This window comes from Debaryomyces fabryi (assembly GCF_001447935.2).
Source record: "Debaryomyces fabryi strain CBS 789 chromosome Unknown contig00053, whole genome shotgun sequence".
In the NCBI taxonomy this organism is placed as follows: Eukaryota; Fungi; Ascomycota; class Pichiomycetes; order Serinales; family Debaryomycetaceae; genus Debaryomyces; species Debaryomyces fabryi.
In genome coordinates, this window is record NW_015385479.1 from 1 (window position 1) to 20,732 (window position 20,732).

General features: G+C 36.2%; 9 protein-coding genes across 9 annotated transcripts; 5 read left to right on the forward strand and 4 right to left on the reverse strand.

The window, feature by feature from the left end:
- Positions 1-45: 45 nt before the first annotated feature.
- AC631_02786 (uncharacterized protein) lies at positions 46-852 on the reverse strand (the record flags this gene model as incomplete). Its single annotated transcript, XM_015611616.1, has 1 exon — positions 46-852. A coding segment is annotated over one exon (807 nt), but the record flags the coding sequence as incomplete, so codon positions are not given.
- A 1,576-nt stretch (positions 853-2,428) lies between these two features.
- ATG9 (autophagy protein) lies at positions 2,429-5,146 on the forward strand (the record flags this gene model as incomplete). Its single annotated transcript, XM_015611617.1, has 1 exon — positions 2,429-5,146. The coding sequence occupies one exon, from the start codon at positions 2,429-2,431 to the stop codon at positions 5,144-5,146; it is 2,718 nt and encodes a 905-aa protein (XP_015467526.1).
- A 134-nt stretch (positions 5,147-5,280) lies between these two features.
- Positions 5,281-7,011, forward strand: AC631_02788 (uncharacterized protein; the record flags this gene model as incomplete). The annotated part of the gene is made up of 1 exon (XM_015611618.1): positions 5,281-7,011. The coding sequence occupies one exon, from the start codon at positions 5,281-5,283 to the stop codon at positions 7,009-7,011; it is 1,731 nt and encodes a 576-aa protein (XP_015467527.1).
- Positions 7,012-7,208: 197 nt separating this feature from the next.
- Positions 7,209-7,673, forward strand: AC631_02789 (uncharacterized protein; the record flags this gene model as incomplete). Its single annotated transcript, XM_015611619.1, has 1 exon — positions 7,209-7,673. One exon carries the CDS (start codon positions 7,209-7,211, stop codon positions 7,671-7,673), a length of 465 nt encoding a protein of 154 aa, XP_015467528.1.
- Positions 7,674-8,627: 954 nt separating this feature from the next.
- NCE102 (Nce102p) lies at positions 8,628-9,143 on the reverse strand (the record flags this gene model as incomplete). The annotated part of the gene is made up of 1 exon (XM_015611620.1): positions 8,628-9,143. One exon carries the CDS (start codon positions 9,141-9,143, stop codon positions 8,628-8,630), a length of 516 nt encoding a protein of 171 aa, XP_015467529.1.
- A 1,696-nt stretch (positions 9,144-10,839) lies between these two features.
- Positions 10,840-12,969, reverse strand: HGT4 (glucose sensor; the record flags this gene model as incomplete). The annotated part of the gene is made up of 1 exon (XM_015611621.1): positions 10,840-12,969. The coding sequence occupies one exon, from the start codon at positions 12,967-12,969 to the stop codon at positions 10,840-10,842; it is 2,130 nt and encodes a 709-aa protein (XP_015467530.1).
- A 745-nt stretch (positions 12,970-13,714) lies between these two features.
- Positions 13,715-14,773, forward strand: AC631_02792 (ditrans,polycis-polyprenyl diphosphate synthase; the record flags this gene model as incomplete). Its single annotated transcript, XM_015611622.1, has 1 exon — positions 13,715-14,773. The coding sequence occupies one exon, from the start codon at positions 13,715-13,717 to the stop codon at positions 14,771-14,773; it is 1,059 nt and encodes a 352-aa protein (XP_015467531.1).
- Positions 14,774-15,679: 906 nt separating this feature from the next.
- On the forward strand, positions 15,680-16,225 carry ARF2 (Arf family GTPase; the record flags this gene model as incomplete). The annotated part of the gene is made up of 1 exon (XM_015611623.1): positions 15,680-16,225. One exon carries the CDS (start codon positions 15,680-15,682, stop codon positions 16,223-16,225), a length of 546 nt encoding a protein of 181 aa, XP_015467532.1.
- A 1,640-nt stretch (positions 16,226-17,865) lies between these two features.
- Positions 17,866-20,637, reverse strand: AC631_02794 (ubiquitin-ubiquitin ligase; the record flags this gene model as incomplete). Its single annotated transcript, XM_015611624.1, has 1 exon — positions 17,866-20,637. One exon carries the CDS (start codon positions 20,635-20,637, stop codon positions 17,866-17,868), a length of 2,772 nt encoding a protein of 923 aa, XP_015467533.1.
- Between the last annotated feature and the right edge of the window lie 95 nt (positions 20,638-20,732).

A 20,732-nucleotide genomic window follows, 5' to 3' on the forward strand; every position in this document is an offset into this window, starting at 1 on the left:
GGAAGTCTTTTTAGTTAATGCATCTTCCGGTGTATCTGGATCTACCAAATCGGTTCTGATAGCACTCAATAAAGGATATCGATATTGAGTTAAAATTTCATAACTCTCTGGCACGTATGGATCAGTAACACCAGAGTATGTCAATACAGGCAATAAGATAAACACCGCAACTGCTGCCAAAATTAAAAATATAACCCCTATTAATCCGCCTAGCGATCTTCTGTCCATATTTTTCAAGTCATGAATGAATCTGTTTTTATCATAATCCGCATCTTTGATGGGGTCTGGGTTGTGTAAATAATCATCTGCTTCCTTCTCATCTATATGCAAAGGAAACGATGAAGCAGGGTACCCACCGAATGGACTGAAATCATTTCCTGGTAAAAAGGGACTAGAAGATATTTTTGACACTGGTAAATCATTTTCATCTTGTTTGGAGTTGACTAAACTGCTAATATTATTACAACTACTAAAGTTCGAAGGGTATCTGTCAAACTCTATGGGCAGTTGTATGTTTCGTGGTATCTCCAAATTAGAAATTCCTAGTGAATCATTATTGTGATTATTATTATTATACCCTCCACTAGTCGGGGTGACATTAGACATCAAGTTTGTTGTGGTTCCAGTGCGAGAATAATACCCATTATAAACATTAAATGCGTGTCCGTAGCTTTGTTCATTCATATGATTATTCATCCGATTATAGTCGTCCAGCTGGCTAGATGTAGACTGTTGGTTCAGTCCTAATGAAGAACTTTCTTCGTCGACAGGTGTTCCAAACGGGTTCTCGACCCCTGATTCTTCATCTGGGTCCCTATTTGGAGTATTAAAGGTCAAATCTCGTCTTGCCATTCTTTAACTTATCTGATTTGTAATTATAAACTTCACCTCAAACGAAACGAGTCACCTATATCTATTTTTCTTCTTGAAATCGTATCAATTTCTCCTGATATTATAAATGATTATCACTAGAATCGTATATTGGCATTCTACTTCTAAAAACAATTACTTACCCCAATAATTTCAAGTAATAATTGGTGTATGGATGTAGTACCTAGCTAAGCGAAACGGCAGATCCCATTTCCTACTGTAACCTGAACTTGGCTCCGTATTTAATAATGCGCGAGCATTCAAATAGTCCAATTGAGTACTACTATCGGATTTGCTTGTTCCAAGGATGGAAATCCAACGGAATCATGAGAGAAAGGGGCGCGGGTAAGCAGCTTATTAGAGAAATTTACACTTTTGACTTGCATTGGTATACATGACGTATGCAACTTGAGCATAGAGTCAACTATAATCCATAAACTAATAGAACAAATATTACTGATATGTCTCGAGTATTGAAAGACAAAGACAATTAGCATCATAGGAGTAAAAATGTTTTTAGCGTGAAAGATCGAACTCAAATAAAGCTAAATGTGTACTTTGCCCATGGCTACTAGCCCGGCAAACATTCTGTCCAAATGAAGGTGGCTTCAAACCACCCATCCATACACCACTCAAGCAGTCTAAGGGTACACAAAGGCTCCTCGATATAAGCACCACGCAGCAACTGGGCAACAAACATAATATGTCGATATACCCTTTGTCTTTAATCAAGGTCAAGAACACATACGGAAAACACAGCCATTACCATGATACTAAGATGGACTATTTATAGTACTGAAGATTTGGGATTTGGTTAAAAGGTCGAGGACGGATGCGGTTTCAACACAAATTGCAACGAAAACGCGACTGCGACTGTGGTAGCCATAAAGATTATGTAAATTTGCAATTAGCTTTTGGTATTTTTTGGAGATTTAACTAATATTCTCCCCGAGTTTATTACCCACTAGGTTTAGTGTGTGAACTATCGCGTATTTGAATTACTTACATTTTCTCTTGAGGACGAAAACTCTGAATAATGAAACCACGATCCACCATATGCGATGATATCCACTATAAGGACAAGATTATACTTAGCCATCAAATATACATCTCTAAAGACATACCGACACTCTAAATTTGCGAGAGAAGTATATTTTTATCAAAATTATGAATAAATATATTATACAAACCTATAGGCTATGCTTTTAACTCTTGATTACTAGGATTTACTGATGCAGACCGTTGTTTTGCATACGAATAGCAAATCCTCGAGGTCCACACTCAATGTAAAAGCTCTGTAGCACGAATTCAAATCGTTTACTTGAGGTTTCCAGTTTCATAATATAATCCATATACCTCGTATTAGCCTTCGAAAGTTCAATAACAATCTATCCAACACTATAGTATTACTAAAGCTCTACGAATATGCTAATGGAATCATGTCTGGTTATCTTATCGGATATAGTCACGTGATGTATTGAGATTGTGTCTACGTTTAATCATTCAAAACCACTATTACTTATCGTGATGACCTATCTATCACTAAGCTCCTCGTAAGATGTCTGAGTATAATCAGAACTCAAACAATGATACGTTTCTTTCACGAGTGTTTGGTCTTCACTCGGTATATAACCAATTACAGGACGAGTATCAATATTATGACCCTGATGTTGATTATCAGCAGTCATTCGTGAATGGTGGTGCCTCGTCCAGTCACGTACGTAACGAAGGTAATGAAAATGCAAACAACGGAAATACCCATTTGTTGGATTCTGAATCAGATCTGGATTCGTCACTGTCGCTTTCATCGCCACCGTCACCCATAGTAGCGTTCACGGGCAAGGAGCACAATCCAATCGAAGATTCGGCTCAGGTGCACTGGGATACGACCCACCCACATTATGGCCAAGATGATGATATAACTGCTAGCATACCCAATGATCCGCCCAAAAAGAACATGGTTGATACTGCGAAAACCTACATTAACAACAAATTGCATCCAACCAATGGTTCTCTACCAATGTATAACCAGCCACAACAATTTCGTAGGCCACAACCCGAGGGACCATCGGCTCAAACAATTTATCAAAAAAAGCAGCATAAGTCTAAGAAGAAGTATGTAATTCCTCCCAAAGAGCGGGCTCTCTACTTATGGGCGAATATAACTAATATGGACGAATTCTTGACTGACGTTTATTATTATTACAGAGGTAATGGAATGCTCAATATTGTTTTAACTAGATTAGTTGATTTATTGATATTGATTTTCATATTGTCATTCACTGTGTTCTTAAAATGGGGCATAAATTATGACTTCTTTGTGTCTGCTTCAAGTGAACGGACATCTATTACTTTGAAAGACTTAATAATACCTAATTTTCTTAGTAAGAAGGTACCTCTTTCAGTTAAATTGTTACTATTGGGATTTTCTGGATATATTGTTTTGCGATTGGTCCAGTTGTACTTTGACTACAACTACAAGTTAAAAGAAGTTAAAAATTTCTATCATTACTTGATAGGAATTCCAAATGATGACGAATTAATGACCATCTCATGGATCGTTATAGTCGAAAGGTTAATGGCATTGAAAGATTACAATAGCTTAACATCTACGAATACCAATATACCTGCTCAATTTTTGAATGACTTAAACTCAAAGGTTAGATTGAATGCTCATGATATTGCCAATAGAATTATGAGAAAGGAAAATTATATTATTGCATTGATTAATAAAGAAGTATTGGACTTGTCATTATCGATGCCATTCTCATCAAAATTGAATAGTTTCTTATCAAATAAATCGGTATTGACAAAAACTTTGGAGTGGAATATTAAGTTGTGTATTAATAATTTTATTTTCAACCAACATGGCCAAATAAATTCTAACGTCTTGAAGGATTTTAACAGAAATCAATTGTCAAAAGAGCTAAGTGCACGATTTAAAATGGCTGCAATAATAAATTTGCTTTTATGCCCTTTCATTGTTATTTATTTCGTGCTATTATATTTCTTTCGTTATTTCAATGAGTATAAATCAAATCCTAGTTCCATCTTAGGTTTAAGACAGTATACACCATGGGCAGAATGGAAACTTAGAGAATTCAATGAATTGCCTCATTTCTTCATCAAAAGATTACACTTGTCGATAGGTCCCGCAAATATTTATATCAATCAGTTTCCTAGGGGATTTTTGGTAATCAACTTGATGAATTTTGTGAATTTTGTTTCCGGGGCTATAACAGCAATACTAGTTTTAATGGGGCTCTGGTTTGATAATGAAGAGCACAATTTTTGGTCTTTTGAAATCACTGAAAACAAATCAAGTTTGTTCTATATTAGTATGTTTGGTACTGTTTGGGCCATTACATCAAGTTCCTTAACTTCTACCAATTCCAACACTTCTGAAAATTTGAATTCACAGACGTCGTCCTTTTTTTATGACCCTGAAGCTAGCCTAAGGTATGTCTCACAGTTCACACATTATTTGCCTAGTTCATGGAATGGTAGGCTACATACAGTGCAAGTTAAGAATGAATTTTGTGAGCTATTTTCATTGAAGATTATAATAATTATTAATGAAATTTTAAGTTTAATCTTGACGCCTTTTATTCTTTGGTTCAAGGTTCTGAGTAGTTCTGGTGCAATTATTGACTTTTTCAGAGAGTATTCTATACATGTTGACGGTCTCGGTTATGTTTGTTATTTTGCGATGTTTAATTTCGAACAGAAAGATAAAAATATGATGATGGGTTTGAACAAGCCAAAACGCAAACCCAAAAAATCAAAAATAACCGCAAAAAAGAAAGCAGCCCTCAAAACTAAAAACCTTTCTGATGATATTGAACTTGACAATGTGGTGCTGAATAAAGTTGATAAGTCGAAACTAAGTGATTCAGAGACTTCTAGTGAATCTGATGACAATGATGACGCAGATATTAACAATGATTATTATCAGGATGAGAAAATGATCAAGTCCTATATGTATTTCTTAGAAACTTGTGGTAATGACAAAGCAAAACAGGCATCCAAACTCACCACGAATGCACTGTTACCAACGAAGCCATCGCGTATTGCTAAACCTGATAACACTCACTTGGTTGTCGGAGATCCTTCGCCCTCGCTTTTGTATCAGCCTCTAACTTCTAATAGCATGGATGAATCTTCCTACAATGTTAACTACAATATTGAGGAGCAAGAAGAAGAATCCAGTAAGGGCAAAAGGTCTGGAGTATTGGGTATGATAAACCAATTTTACAAGCACGATAGAAATAGATGATATTGGTTTTGTGACATTGGTCGTCTCCTAAAAAAATTAATTTTGCGCCGCACGATGGAATTTTTTTATAACCATGTATATAGATGTCTATTAGTTTATCATAAGAAGTCATTAATATATTTATTTAATACAATATGGCTGGGTCGCAGTTAAAGCAGTTAAAGGCTGCATTAAAGGCTAATGGTTTAATTGGGCAGACCAATATTAAGAAGAAAAATAAAAAATCGAAAACACCTTCAGAAACAAGAAGGAACGACAAACATGAAATCTTGAATAATATCAGAAAAGATTTCAACTTGTTTGACGGCAAAGTTAACAGAACCAAGCGTGATGTTACTATGATTCAAGGAGGAAAGTTTGTTAAAGTTGGATCAAAGCAACACAATGACGCTACTAGGGCGAAATCTGACGTTGAAAAATCAATGAAACTTCAGTATGAATTAGATAAAAAGCAAAATGGAAAAACTGGTGGGTTAATCGATAGAAGATTTGGTGAAAATAATCGTAATTTGACAGCAGAAGAAAAGATGTTGGAAAGATTCACTAGAGAAAGACAGGGAAACAAAAAGAAGTTTAATTTTGCGTTAGGAAGTGACGATGAGCAAGATGACGAAGACAATGATGGTTTTGTATTGACACACTCGGGAAAATCGTTATCTCTTGACAATGATTTGGATGATACCAAATTAGGTGCATCAAATACTAAGTATTATGACGAAGACTCTTTAATGCCGGAAGAAGCTCAACCAAAGAGGAAGTCGAAGCAGGAAGTAATGAAAGAAGTTATAGCCAAATCCAAATTTTATAAGCATCAAAGACAAATGGAATTTCAAAAAGCCCAAGATGAAATTATGAATTTAGATGATGAATTTGGCGATATAATGACTGAATTCAATAACAATGCAACCAAAAAGTCACCAAATTTTTCTACAAAAACTCCAGAGGAGATTGAGTATGATAATAAAGTTAGGGAGTTAACTTATGATAGACGTTCTGTTCCAGCAGATAGAACCAAAACAGCTGAAGAATTACAAAAGGAGCATGACACCAGATTACAAAAACTAGAAGCAGACAGGTTACGCAGAATGAATGGGGACTTTGGTGATAGAGAAGCAGAGGCAGATGATTTGGATGGATTTTGGAATGGCAGTGCCGATGAAGAAGAAGGCTTTGCTATTGAAAATAGCGATGAAGAAGAAGAAGGATCTAGTGGTAGTGAAGGTGATATTGATCAATCCAAGCCATCTGGCAGGACTTTAAAAAAGACAACCGTTCAAATGCCAGGTACACATGAAGATTTCATTGCTTCATTATCCACAATTGAAGATTCAAAACATTGTAATTATATCAACAAGGTGATTGAAACCTATCAACCCAGACTCGCAGAGGGGAACAAGGAAAGAATGAATGTATTTGTTGGTATTTTATTCAAGCATATTCTATACTTAGCTAATGAACTGAATCCTCCCGCAGAAAACATTAATGAAATGATGAAAATTTTGAAAAAGCTAAGCGAAAGTTACAACGAGAAATTGGTAGAAGCCATTAGAATTGAAATTAATGATATCCAAAGTAGAATTTTCAATCTTCAACCAAGAGATTTAGTGTATTTTGTGATAATTGGCTATTTATTTTCTACATCAGATCATTATCATTTAGTCGTAACCCCAACGCTTATATTGATGAATGAAAACATATCAAGCATTCCATACGATAAGACAACCACAATAAATCAAATTGGTCAAGGTTTATTTATTGTTGATATATTATTGAATTACCAAACCTTTTCCAAAAGATTTACTCCAGAAATCGTGTGCTTCTTAGAAAAAGCTGCATTACTTTGCTTCCAGATCCCGAAAAACTAGCAAATAAAAGTTTATCCGTTTATGAAGTTATAAAGTCAGATATTAATTTGAGCACAAAAGGCATCAAACCGACCGAAGATTTGATTAAAGTTTCTGAATTATTTGGGAATAATACTCAGCTCTTGAAATTGAAATTAACCAACAAGCTTATAGATATATTTGGAAGAATTTTAAGTATTTGGAGAGATAATGGAGTTATGGTTGAAATCCTTTCGTCATTTTCAAAATTGGCAAGTCACTTAGCTGTTTACTATAAATCTCCTAAGCTTGATCAATTGACTGAAAAAATGAGTAAAATTCAAAATAACTTAATCAAAGAAAGAAAACCATTGGCGTTACAACATCACAAGGCTATTTCTATAGCTACATTTGCACCTAAATTCGAGGAAAATTTCAACCCAGACAAGAAATCATACGATGTAAATAGAGAAAGACAAGAAATGAATAAGATTAAGAATCAAATCAAGAAAGAAAGAAAGTCTGCACTTAAAGATATTAGAAAAGAATCCAAATTCACAGCCAGACAACAAATTGCTGAGAAGAAAGACAAATACGATGAATATCATAAGAAGATGGCCAATATTGTCAATTCTATCTCAACTATTGAAGGGGCTGAAAAGAACACATATGAACGTGAAAAACAAAGAAGAAAGAATAAATAGTTTGATGTATAGAATACATAAAACAACGTTTCGAATGTACATAGTACAATATAAACCATTCACATATCGATAATTTCTGTTATATATTGTCGGACCAATTCAACTTAAAGCGAAAGGCTATTGAAGGTGGGGAAAGAGACAAAACACCTACAGATGCTAACATTATTGTTCATCTCATTTCCGTTGAGCCCATTTAATTTCCGTACTTGTAAATTACTAAGCGACTGATCAGGCCTCCATTAGATATAAAATCTTATCCTATTATTTTCATTTCTCGGTAGCTATAACAACAATATCCGAAGGTCACTCATATACATCCCTACATATTTATCTCGTTCTCAAATGTACGAACCAATGACTGAGTAATTAGGTTCTAGCTCTACCTATCATCATGGGGTGCATCAACAGCTGCAGGTATACTTTGGTCAGCAACATTCTGCGGATAGTTACATTTTCGCATATACCGTCTGATTAGTAACTACTTTAAATGTATTATCGGTCAATGGAAGGAACGGTTATTTAGTGAAGTCACGCCAGCATAACAGATTATGAATTAATTAATACTGTTCATTCTGCTACCGATAGCAAATAATAATAAACGTAATAATTTCAGGCACCGATTATGCATAAACAAGGAATTCATTACTTTGCAACTATCCTCACCTAAACATACAAAATTAATCTTAACATGGATATAAATATATTAAAGACAATATATAAAAGGGAAAAAATGAAAGAAATAATTAATACAATTGTCAAAATGATTAACAAATAGAAAAAAACAAACGGCTGACGAATGGAAAAGCATTAGGCAAAATTATCCACCAGCAAAAAAAGATTTATCAGTAAAATAATTGAGCGAGTTTTATATAGCCAAATTTTCTGTATCCGATTCCAACGTATTGAATTCTTTTGAGGCCAGCTTAAAGCGGCTGCAACAAGCATTCTAGCATCTTAAACTTGGGACATTGATGGAACACCAACTCTGGCAGTAGATCTTGAAGAAGATCCACCGAATAAACCACCCTTTGTAATAGAAATGACAGAGAAGACGGTGGAGAAAACAAAAATGAAGAAGGAGATGTAAAGGAAAGCAACAGAAGCTTGAGCTTTTCTACAACGACCGGTAGAACCTTGAACAATGTTGTTACCTTCACGGTAGTCCTTGTTGGAACATGAGTGACAACGGATACCAGCTGCAATAGCGGTGGCGGCAGCAAAGGTGAAAATAAGATTCAAGAAATCTAAAGCTGCCAACACAATTGGCCATGCAAAAGCAGCAATAAAGTATGCTAAGATACCATAGAATGAAGATGTTAATATAGCAAAGGCAGCAGCAAATACACCGAAATTGACTTGAGGGTTGGATTGGGTGATGGTGGAAGCAGCTAACGAACCAGTTAAACCCAATGCAATGATTAACAATACAAAGTTAATCAAACGTAAAATACTATCTCCAAGGGCAAGCATTGTGTATTAATATGGTTTCAAAATGATTAATTATAATTAAATACCAATTGATTATAGAAAAACCAGAAAAGATGAAAACTAAAATTATCGGACACTGTAAGGATACATGGTCAATTTTATAAAAAAAACATAGTATTGACTTTTTTTCAAATTAGTTTATACACATTACCTAATTGGGTAGGTGCCTATTTTGCCTGGTCATGAAATAATTACGGCTGATACAATAGAGCAAATATACCTTAACTATGGTAGTGCAAAGGTCTTCCGGTGGCCATCGGTTCAACCGGTATCGACTTGCGCGGGTCCAAGCGTGAAATATGTTGCTATCTTCGTTAAACTGGCCTTCGCTCAGCAACCTTGCTTCCTAATTACTGACGTTCGCTACAATTTAGGTTTAGATGGAACTATTTTTTATTTGTCAAATTGTACTCTGCTGAGTCCTGTCTTTCCTGTTCCTTCCTTACAAGTATTCAATGCATAATAGTTCAGCACTAGTAGTATATTCCACTCTTATTTCACCTATTCATCCCTACTTTCTCTCTCTAAACATCGCTGCAGAAGAATCTTAACAACACTAATTTGGAAATATATGTAACTAATTGGGATGCTTATATAAGCTTCTTGACTCCCGGACGTACAATTAGCGGAAATGAATGGTTGTAAGTTATAAATTATCGTCTCAATGGGGCAATTATTCGACAATGTCGCACTGTTCCGCATGGAACACAATGTGGTCTAGATGCTGTGCGGCTCTGCGGCGCATGTCTGCAGTTCCGTTCTATTTTGATTGCTCTCTAATCCGGGACCTCATCGGCATTCTATCTGCATTATCACCGGAATATGCATGGGAAAACGGCCGGCATTTCAGCGAAAAAAGCATAAACTTCATGATTTGAGACCTAAACTAAATGTATACTAAGAATTTTTGATTTCAGGAAACTACATATGACTCAGAAAGGTGTTTCGAGTGATATGAGAAAATATGAAAGATATATCAATCTTGTGTACATGTTAATAACGAATAGGAACAACTGGAAAGAAAAATATGCAACTGAAATTTTGTTGTTTGTAGTTTATACTAATTGAGAATTTATGAAGTACGTAGCCGATGGAACGTTTTGGTATTTATTTATGAATGGGACTATTGAAGAGATATATTGGGAACCACTTACGGTAAAGAACATGGAACACTAGATAGTTAATAAATGCGTGTGTGAATGTAGCCAAAAAGAGAAATTGAAGATGGCTCACGAAAACAAACCAATGCACCGAAGAATCGGAGCTAGGAACAGAGATAAGTGACAGGGAGCATATGAGAATGGTGCAAAAAGAGTAGTATTAGGCAGAGACATCGACCTATTCTTCCAACAGGAAACGTTACTTCTTGGCTCCGAAAGGACGGGGGATTGACGAAACCGAGCATGGGCTAACTAAAGCATTCGCGGTTAAAGATGCAAGTGATGTATTATTCCGGTTGTTTTTAAAATCATCTATTAGCGAAAGAATTAGCCTGCTGCTAGTCAAACCTGGCATACTCTTTGTATAGAAGCAGCGTATTAATATCTGGTAACACGGTTACCATAGGATGTTTTGATATACAAACGTTAGAAGTCTTGCAAGAAAAGACAATGACGACACTGAACTTAGTATCTACACATTCTTCAACGTAGAGTGTAATTATGCCATATACAATTAACTATGAACTAGAGTCCTTGGTATCATCCGGTGAGCCATTGGCGGTATCTGGTTCTGTTTCGCTATCGTCTTCGTCGCCATCGTCTGTATCTGAGTCGCTTGGTGGGGCATTAAAAAATGGCGCCGCTATAACAGTCATATTTGTACTTGGCTGAACTCCTAAAGGTCCGGTGCTTGCTCCTGGGTATTTCAGAGATATCGTTAGATTATATTCATCATTGAGATACTTCAAGTCCTCCTCCGTAAAATTACCCCTCGAGTGGACATTATTCATGGAATTAAGATGACTGAATTTATTGTCAGTAAGTAAAGACGTTGACGTTTGCGACGTATCGGCATGATGGCTGCTCTCTTTTTGCAAGCTGTGTAAGTATTTCTCGTAGTCATTAAGTGGTGAAGATGAATCGGAATCACTAGAAGAATCTGAACTAAACGACCGCAGCGGGGAAATGATATTCTTATACGGTATAATAGTTATATTCCTGTTATCTAGATTATTGTGCAAGATATTACCAGTCTCCAATCCAAAGTTATTGTTATTTATTTCGCTATTCTCATCGTCATCGTCGTCATCATGATTATTACTACCACTTGATTTCTCAATTGCAATATGCGATGTGTTAGTGTTGAGGAGCTCCGAAATTGGTGTTGCAATTTGATTTGCATACACAATCTTTTGAGATTTAAATTTAGTTGATGCTCTAGCATTCACACAGTTTTTGTACATAAAATCAATCTCTTCCAACTTTAATCCCTTGGTCTCGTAAACCATGAAGTAGACAAATACAACCCCAAGAGCATTGCAACCACCCCAAATAAAAAAAATCTTATTCCCTAAGGCTGCAGTATGCTTGCCAGTATCAATCAAATAAGGCGTTATAAATGCAAATGTAAAATTGACTAACCAATTTGTAGCAGCTGTAAGTGATATAGCTTTTTGTCTTATACCAATACCATATATATCCGACGTAAGCGCCCATACGGCCCCACCCCATGAAGATGCAAAAAATGCAATGAAAACACATGAAAATGACACACATATTAATGAACTAATTGCCTCGTCTGACATACTAACACCAACAATTGCTATTATGAAGTTTGAAACAGCCATTCCAATGCCGCCAAATAATAATAACTTTCTTCTTCCTATGACTTCAATCAAAATTATCCCTGGTATCGTAAAAAGTGTGTTAACCGCATAAGTAATAAATGACATCAAGTAATAATTGTTCACTCCTGAGCTCGCAAAGAAATTAACCCCGTAATAGAAAATGAAATTGATACCCGAGCTTTGTTGAAATGCCTGGACTCCGATACCAGTAAACATTCTAGTAAGTTGTTTATTTCTTCCTCCACCACTCCTGAAGCAATCTATATATGTCGCCTTTCCAAATGATAATTCGTAGTCATAATTAGCCTTGATTTCAACAAGTTCTTCTATCAATTCAGGGTCATCTGTCGGCACCTTTCTTAGTCTAGCTAAGCATTTCAATGCCTCTTGAATATTATCTTTTTGAACATGGAACCGTGGGGATTCGGGTAAAAAAAGCATCCCTATAGATAAAATAAGTGCCCACAAAAATTGTATTCCAACCGGTATTCTATAAGAGCCCGAATTCAACATATTTTTCGCTCCCTGGCATATAGCACTGGCGATCAACAACCCCCACGTTATTGCCCATTGGTAAGTATACACAACGGACCCTCTCACCCATTTAGGTGATGCTTCAGCTTGATACAACGGTACAATTGCCGATAGTATACCCACCGACAACCCCGAAACAGCTCTTCCAATACACAAAAGCACTACTTCTGTGGATGACACCTGCAAGATGTTTCCTACATTAAATATGATGGCGGATGATACAATAATCGAAAATTTTCTGCCCCATGTATCTGATATTAATGGCGCCACCAAGGCCCCAAAAAATGTCCCGAGTGACAAAATGGCCGTTATCAACGCCCTTTCATGCACATTAAAGTTATGCCCATTCGCTGGGAAGTTCTCTTTCACGTACGTCATCTCCATGATGTCGTTAATGAGTCCAGTATCGTATCCGTACAAAAAACCCCCTACCGCTGCCACTAAACCAACAGTAATAGCACTCGACGAAGATGACTTCTGCTGCATCTTTTTGTTATATTCTTCCTCCGTCGAGTGATCATACATGATCCGATCAAGAAATGGCCACATTACGTACTATTTTTCTCCTTCTCTAGATGCTTATTTGTTATCAACAAACTCTTCCCTCCGATAAGCTATAGTCCATCCGAGTCTATCTTCTCGGTATTCTCTCTCTTTCAACTCCCAGTCTCCTAATTCTCCTTCTAGGCGTCAACTATTAATTAATTTTCTAGTGCGGGATAAAGTGTTACCCACTGGCCTGATTCGATACTTTTTTTCGTTCTACACCCAAGAAACTATATCTGCGTCTCCTGTCAGTGTACTAATTCTACCTGTATCGATCCTTACGATATCTATGCTCTATTATTCTTTGCTTTCCTCACTTAATATAGTGCCTCTTTGACTAATATTTTAATTAGTCTTACCGGTATCGCAAGAGCGCGCGAGGACCGAAATTTTCCAATACCCCAATGATCATCGATATCTACTGAACAATAGGCCCTAATAAGTTGAAAAAGTGGTAGGATATATAGATTCGTATGTTTGTGGGCATCAGAAACTAAAATCAGAAGAATAGCAATTCTCTAGCATGTAGGGGAGTGGAAATGGTCTTCTATGGTCGATTGTGGGTGTTATTTCCTGTATATAGGCCAGGTTGCAATAGAAAAAACACCATCCAGCGGGTAATATAAAAAGAATATATCGTCTTTTTGTAAGGATTGGTGTTCAAAAAGGCCGATATACACGCGATATGACTACAGATAGGGCGCAGACAAGATCAGAAGGAAATATTGCGGCAGAAGTGGACAAAGTTGGCAGTTCGGGGCCATTGGGCACCGATTTGGGTCAGGAGCAGACAGAACGCCAACGACCACCTAACAGTGATGGAACACGTAGTTTTATAAAGGATGTGAGTGGATTGACACGCAACTTGGTGCACGGAGATGAAAAGTGCTGGGAGACGGTTTCGGGGTCGCTTTTGAGCATATTAACGTTTTACTTGAGCCATACAGTGTTGCTTGGGATCTTCTTTTGTATCTCGATATACAAGAACATCGAATACATATACAGAAGAATATATTTGAAGTTTTTGACACTCGCATACTACCCCAATAAGACGCCGCAGTTAATTCGGGACGATGTGAACAAGTTAACCAAGTTACCAAAGCGGGTGTCGTGTATTTTGGACTTGAAGGATGACGACGATGAAAACGGAGGAGTGGAAGGGCTCATCAACGACATCAGTGAGCTTACAGCGTGGTCTATTCTGGCGGGTATTCCTGTTTTATCCGTCTACGAATACACGGGGATAGTTCAGCACCACTTGCCTGAATTGTGTCGTTATATCATTAAGAATTTATCAGTGTATTTTGGAACCGAGTCCGTTCCGGTGTTTTCGATTAGGATCCCCCATTCGAATACCGTGATTTACAGTAACAACCTCCAACAATCTCCCTCATTTGAAATACCTGCATCGATCGATTTGGAAATCTCGTTGTTATCAAAAATCGATGGCAAACCTACAATTATCGAATTGACCAAAAGTATGTGCGAATTGGCTGTCAACAAGGAGTTGTCAATAAAGGATATCACCATCGACTTGATTGACGAAGAGTTGATTGAATTAGTAGGCGTCGAACCCGACTTGTTAATCTGCTTCGGCCCTTCGTTGGACTTGCAGGACTATCCTCCATGGCACATCCGATTATCGGAAATCTTCTGGGAGGTCGATAATCAAGATGTTAACTACTCAATATTTATTAGGGCTTTGCAGAAGTATTCGAATTGCAAGGTCAATGTCGGAAAATGAAAACATAATGTGCATGCATTTTGGCTGCTACTTGCTTTTTAATTGCATTCATGGGAAATGATATATAGGGTTAATACAAAATAATATGTGAAATGTATAAGTGTAGATCTGAAGTTGTTCCATAATCATATCCACTAGTTATAACAATAGGGTTTAAGCTAGTTATCACGATATGTTTTCATCCAGACATTAGATCTGTACAGCTTTTCGCAATTTCTGTTGCATTTTGTAAAATTTCAAAATACTTCATACTTCTGAAACTAATGTCATCAAGTATATTAGGATAGCTGCTGCTTGGAAATAAGGTATAATTCTACTGCTTTAACGGAAAACTATCAATAATACCACTATATAATCTACAATTCGTCTTGTTTAAACCACATGCATATGTGCTTAATCGCACACGAACAGCTAAAACCACAAAACTTCGTTTTGTCCAATAATGATCAGAATAGAGTGTAAATGGTCTGATATGATCAGATCGCCTGTAAGACAACTGTATCTCCTTGATTCGTTACTACAACTTCTATATCTAGGTATAAACGTTTCAGTATGACATCTAACGCGTAGTGACAGGCATGGTTACCAAATGGCTAAAAATAGCAATGGGACATAAATATCGGTCAGAAGACTCTATACTTATAAGAATAGGTATCGGGTTTCCATCGATCTACACAATCTACAGTGCTGTCTAGCCTTTATATTGTAGTTACAATGTTATTGTATATAGCCATAATATGTTATCTAAAGCATTTGCTATATATGATGCATTGTTACCCGCAGAGTTGTAATCGAGATACGTGTAGAAATAATACTGAAAATTCGCCCCCTTCTTTTATTTATAAAGCTGAAATCGCTAGATAAACACAAACTTAGGTTTATTTACATAATACCACAAGTAACAACATGGGTTTAACTATTTCGTCATTATTTTCCGGCCTTTTCAAAAGAAAAGAGATGAGAATCTTAATGGTTGGGTTAGATGCAGCTGGTAAGACTACCATTTTATATAAATTAAAGCTTGGTGAAATTGTCACAACTATCCCAACCATTGGGTTCAACGTGGAGACCGTCGAGTACAAGAACATTTCCTTCACTGTGTGGGATGTCGGTGGACAAGATAAAATCCGTCCTTTATGGAGATACTACTTCCAAAACACCCAGGGTATCATTTTCGTGGTCGATTCGAACGATAGAGACCGTATAGTCGAAGCCAGAGAAGAGTTACAACAGATGTTGAACGAGGATGAATTGAGAGACGCATTCTTGTTGGTTTTTGCCAACAAGCAAGATTTACCAAATGCCATGAACGCGGCTGAAATCACCGAAAAGTTGAACTTGCATTCGCTCCGTCAACGTCCTTGGTACATTCAATCCACTTGTGCCACCACCGGAGACGGATTGTACGAAGGTTTGGAATGGTTATCCAACAGCTTGAAGAATGCCCCATGATTTGGCCCGTCTTCGTATCCTTTCCATTCTTCATTACATCCATCAGCACCTTCCAGTGGCGTCCGACGTCCGCCGTAACTGCTATGACTTCATGCTCATGTGCCTGAAATTCCTCAAAAGTCTATATAATTTCATCACTTGTCTTATTAGCTTAGATTTAGATTAGTTTCTATTTATAATGTACATTATGTTCACACGTCTTTGTCTGCCGGTCCACAAGGACTCTTATCTGCACAAACCACTACCAGAATCTCACCAACATCTCACCAGAATCTCACCAACATCTCACCAACATCCCACCAGCATCCCACCAGCATCACTACACCCGCAACTGTATCTTCTCTTCAGCCATAGTACCATTATCCAATCTGGTGCTCCCCCCTTCCATATTTCACAATTTTACTCTGTCAAAAAATCATCTATAACGCATACCACTGTCCTCCACCATAGACTGGCCCATTATCTCCTCGTCTACCATTTCTCCACCAACTCTAAACCCTTCCAGACAGTAGTATCAGCCAACATCGTACACAATTTGCAGCTTAGGGTTTATACCCTCTACTCACATGATCACAATTCCGTCTTTTTCACGAGCCAAAAATTCGTTTTTGTGTAATAATAATTTTCCAGTAGCATCACGAAGAATTTTCACATACTGGGTAGTAGTCAATTTTAAACATATTGTACAGAAATATTATAGTTGATTAAGAATACTTAATTGTTAATTTAACAGTAATAATAGTTCAAAATGGTATGTTAATACAATAAAACTACGTATAAGACCTCGTAAGAACACGATGATGATAGCATGATACTTGGTAAAGAGTTATAGATGAAAATTAGATGAAGATCGATGGAACGATTGAAACGGTAAAATATTATACAAATGGACCTAATTCAAGATTTTAAGAATGGAATATGGATAGAGAATAGATGGAAACCGTAGATTGCATTAAATTTGATGGAGGAGTGGCCGTAGGAAGGATATGGAAATATGGTAACATTTGCCAATGAGGAAAGGCTATCATTATGGGAACAATACAACGAGGGATGATACGAAGAGTTAATATAGGATGAATTATGACGAATACTAACATATATAGGCCGGAGTTAAGACTTTCGAATTACGTACTAAATCTAAGGAACAATTAGAAAAACAATTAGTTGAATTAAAGCAAGAGTTAGCTAACTTGAAGGTTCAAAAATTGCAAAAACCATCTTTACCAAGAATCCACACTGTTAGAAAGAACATTGCTCGTGTTTTAACTGTTATCAACTTGAACCAAAGAGACAATGTCAGAGCTTTCTACGCTGGTAAGAAGTACCAACCAAAGGATTTAAGAGCTAAGAAGACTAGAGCTATCAGAAGACAATTAACCAAGTTCGAAGCTAAACAAATCACCGATAAAGCTAGAAAACAAAAAATTGCCTTCCCACAAAGAAGATTTGCTATTAAGGCTTAAATTCCATTGATCTCTGGTTGATTAGAAACTTTTTATAATGATCTTTATAAATTTTTGGGTTTAATGTTTTAATAAACGTGTATATTTTAGTTTTATATCTATATTGAACTATCATGTTATAAAAATAATGATAATTTCTTGTATTGAAACAACTATGTCCCCATTTACATATCTATATTACGCATCGGTCATCTCAACGTCTTGATTCTGATTGATTTTTTCTGCTTTCTTCAGACGCTTGAACTCTTGTATTTTCAGTTTCAACTCTGTGTCCTCAATAACATCTTCCAATTTTAGTGGCATTCTATTGAATGGGTCTGTTGAATCACTTAATAAATGGGCTTTAATCGTCGACCTGTCGATACTAATTTTGGACCCTGGCAAGATAACTGGATCTTCCATTAACATGAACATAAGTGGATCTAAGAACTCGTCAGGTACCTCACCTAATTCCAACTCTTCGTCTTCATCCGTCTGTCTTTGTTCATCAGCTTTCTGTGCAAACTTTATTAAATTCTCGATTACTTTTGGACTGGTATAAGTTCTGGTAGACAAAATCCTTTCAGCTTTTCTAAAATACTCTAAAGAGAACGACCTTGTATCTCTTGCAACCGCAACCACAAAGTTCCCTTGGTTTGACAAATTGCAGTAAATTTCACACAAGTCACTCAACGTTCTCTTAGGATCAAAATCATATTTTGTTGGATCACGTACTTTTAAGTTTGAACATTTTGGTCCAACCATAATTTGTAAATTATAATTCAACATACCAGCTAATCTGTCCACAATTTCTGGCAACTCAAATCCCTGTGGAGTTTGCTTTGAGAATAATTTAAATAACTCCATTGTCTTATTGGATAAACCAACATAAGATTTGGCTTTTCTTTCAGAAGAATTTAAATTGTTAGTGAGCTCTTCATCATTTCCAAATTCCTCCGTATTAGGAGGTTGTCCATTAGCACGCTTCTCCAACTCACGCTGATAGTTATGAATCAGGTTTAATTCGTTGAACGTTTCGTCAAGTAAATATGTTGTGTCATTCAACATTCTAGCAATAAATCTAATAAAGAAATCAACGTTGTTTTTGGAATAATCACCTAACTGTTCTCTGTAAATTTCATTCTTCCATAATTCTTCCAATATAACAGAAATATAGTATCTACTGTTAAACTTATCATAAAATTGAGACGACGCCCCAGTTTTCTCAACCATAACATAAAAATCTAACAAAGAGTACAATATGTTATCTATCACAAGTTGATTAGAGTTGAAAATGCTTGAAATGAATCCAGGCTCACCATTCATCATTGGCAAAGATCCAATAAATAATACCTCAACTAAATGGGCTTTCATATGCGGATTACCAATTAACTCAGGGCAACGTAATAAAATAATCGAAAATTCAACAAACGACAGTAATTTCTCATGGTTGTCTACCAAAGGACATCCCCTAAAGTTAGTTATAAACTTACAGTAGTTAATAATTCCTTCTAACATGAATTCTGGATAATATTTCCATGGGACAGGGGTTTTGGTTTGTAGGAATTCATGATCATCCAACTGAGAAACGGCATCAATCTTAAATAATGGAATCTTCAATTTGATACTAGGATGTTGATGACTTGGATCAATAAGCTTGGTTATAAAAGTAGTTGCACCAATTATGAAATCAAACATATCCAACTGCATCGAACGGAAGCTAAAAATAGCTTGGATTGAATGTTTAGTGGCTTTCATAGAGTTCAAACTTTTTGTTAGCATAGGAAGTTGGCTCCTCAAAACATGTGCCATCATGGGGTTAGTACCTGGTGGAACTTGATTGTTTTCAATCATTTCCACTCTTGATGTCATTTGCTTGATTTGGTTCTTTAATCTATCATGGTGATTGTATATACCACCGACACCATAGTGCAAATATGTTAACGTCAAAAAGAAGCAGTCAGAGATAAAATTAGGAGACGAATTATCTATTCCATTATAATAATCATTAGCTTCTGGTATGGATGAATTCACTCTAGATTCTTCAGAAATATCTATGAGACTGCTACGACCAAAGTAATCTCCATCTATCTTATTAAGTTTTGAAAACGTTGGGTATTCCAAGAATGGCAAACTCAACTTGATCAATATAAGGGAAATATTAAACATTATACCATCAGAAGGTAATTTACTTAAATCAGCATGGCTCCCCCTTCTTAAATGACTCAAATTAACGAGATCTCCAAACCAAGTAACTATATCTTGACGAGTTTGTGAAGATCCACGGATAAGCTTGTCAACAATAAAGAACAATCTATCTGAAACAACCTTGTATTCATTTTGTAATGATTCATAAGTCGAATTCAATTGAACCTTTGATAAAGTTCCAACATTTTCTGTAAAGTAGTATTTACTAACTGAATCTAAAAGGGGCGATAATCTTAAAAGAGAACCAAACAAAGTCTTGTTTTCAAAATCCAAACCTTCCTTTCTATTAGGAGGTTGAAACCCGTCAACCTGTGAAAATATTGCGGCCACAGACTTAATGCTGACTAGCGATTCAAATAGTGACAAGTACTTTGAGTAGGAACTGTCATTTAGGTTCACTTTATAAAGTTTGGAACTTAAAGTTGGGAAAATTATATTTAACAACTCAAGAAGAGATTCCTGTTCAATGCTTTCATTTATGATGTCGACTAAAAATCCACCCATATCTGGGTTGTTGATCAACGCATCAATAGCAATTCTTATATCATTGTTAATGTACATATCCGGAACTTGAAAGCAAATAAAACCATACGAACAGCTAAGCGATATGATTGAATTGACAATTGAAATCTTGATATCATGCAATGGATCCTTTTTTGAAATTATCCTCTTCAATCTAAAAGCTCTCTGGTAAACTTCAAATAAGTACTCCATGGGCGATTTATAAGCTGCAGGCACACCCAATTCATTCAATATTTCCATGAAAATAGACTCTAGATTGTCTTTACTCAATAAAGTTTTCTCTGATTCAAGTTCAGAAGCCAAATTACCTAAATATATTAATCCAGTAGAGTTGT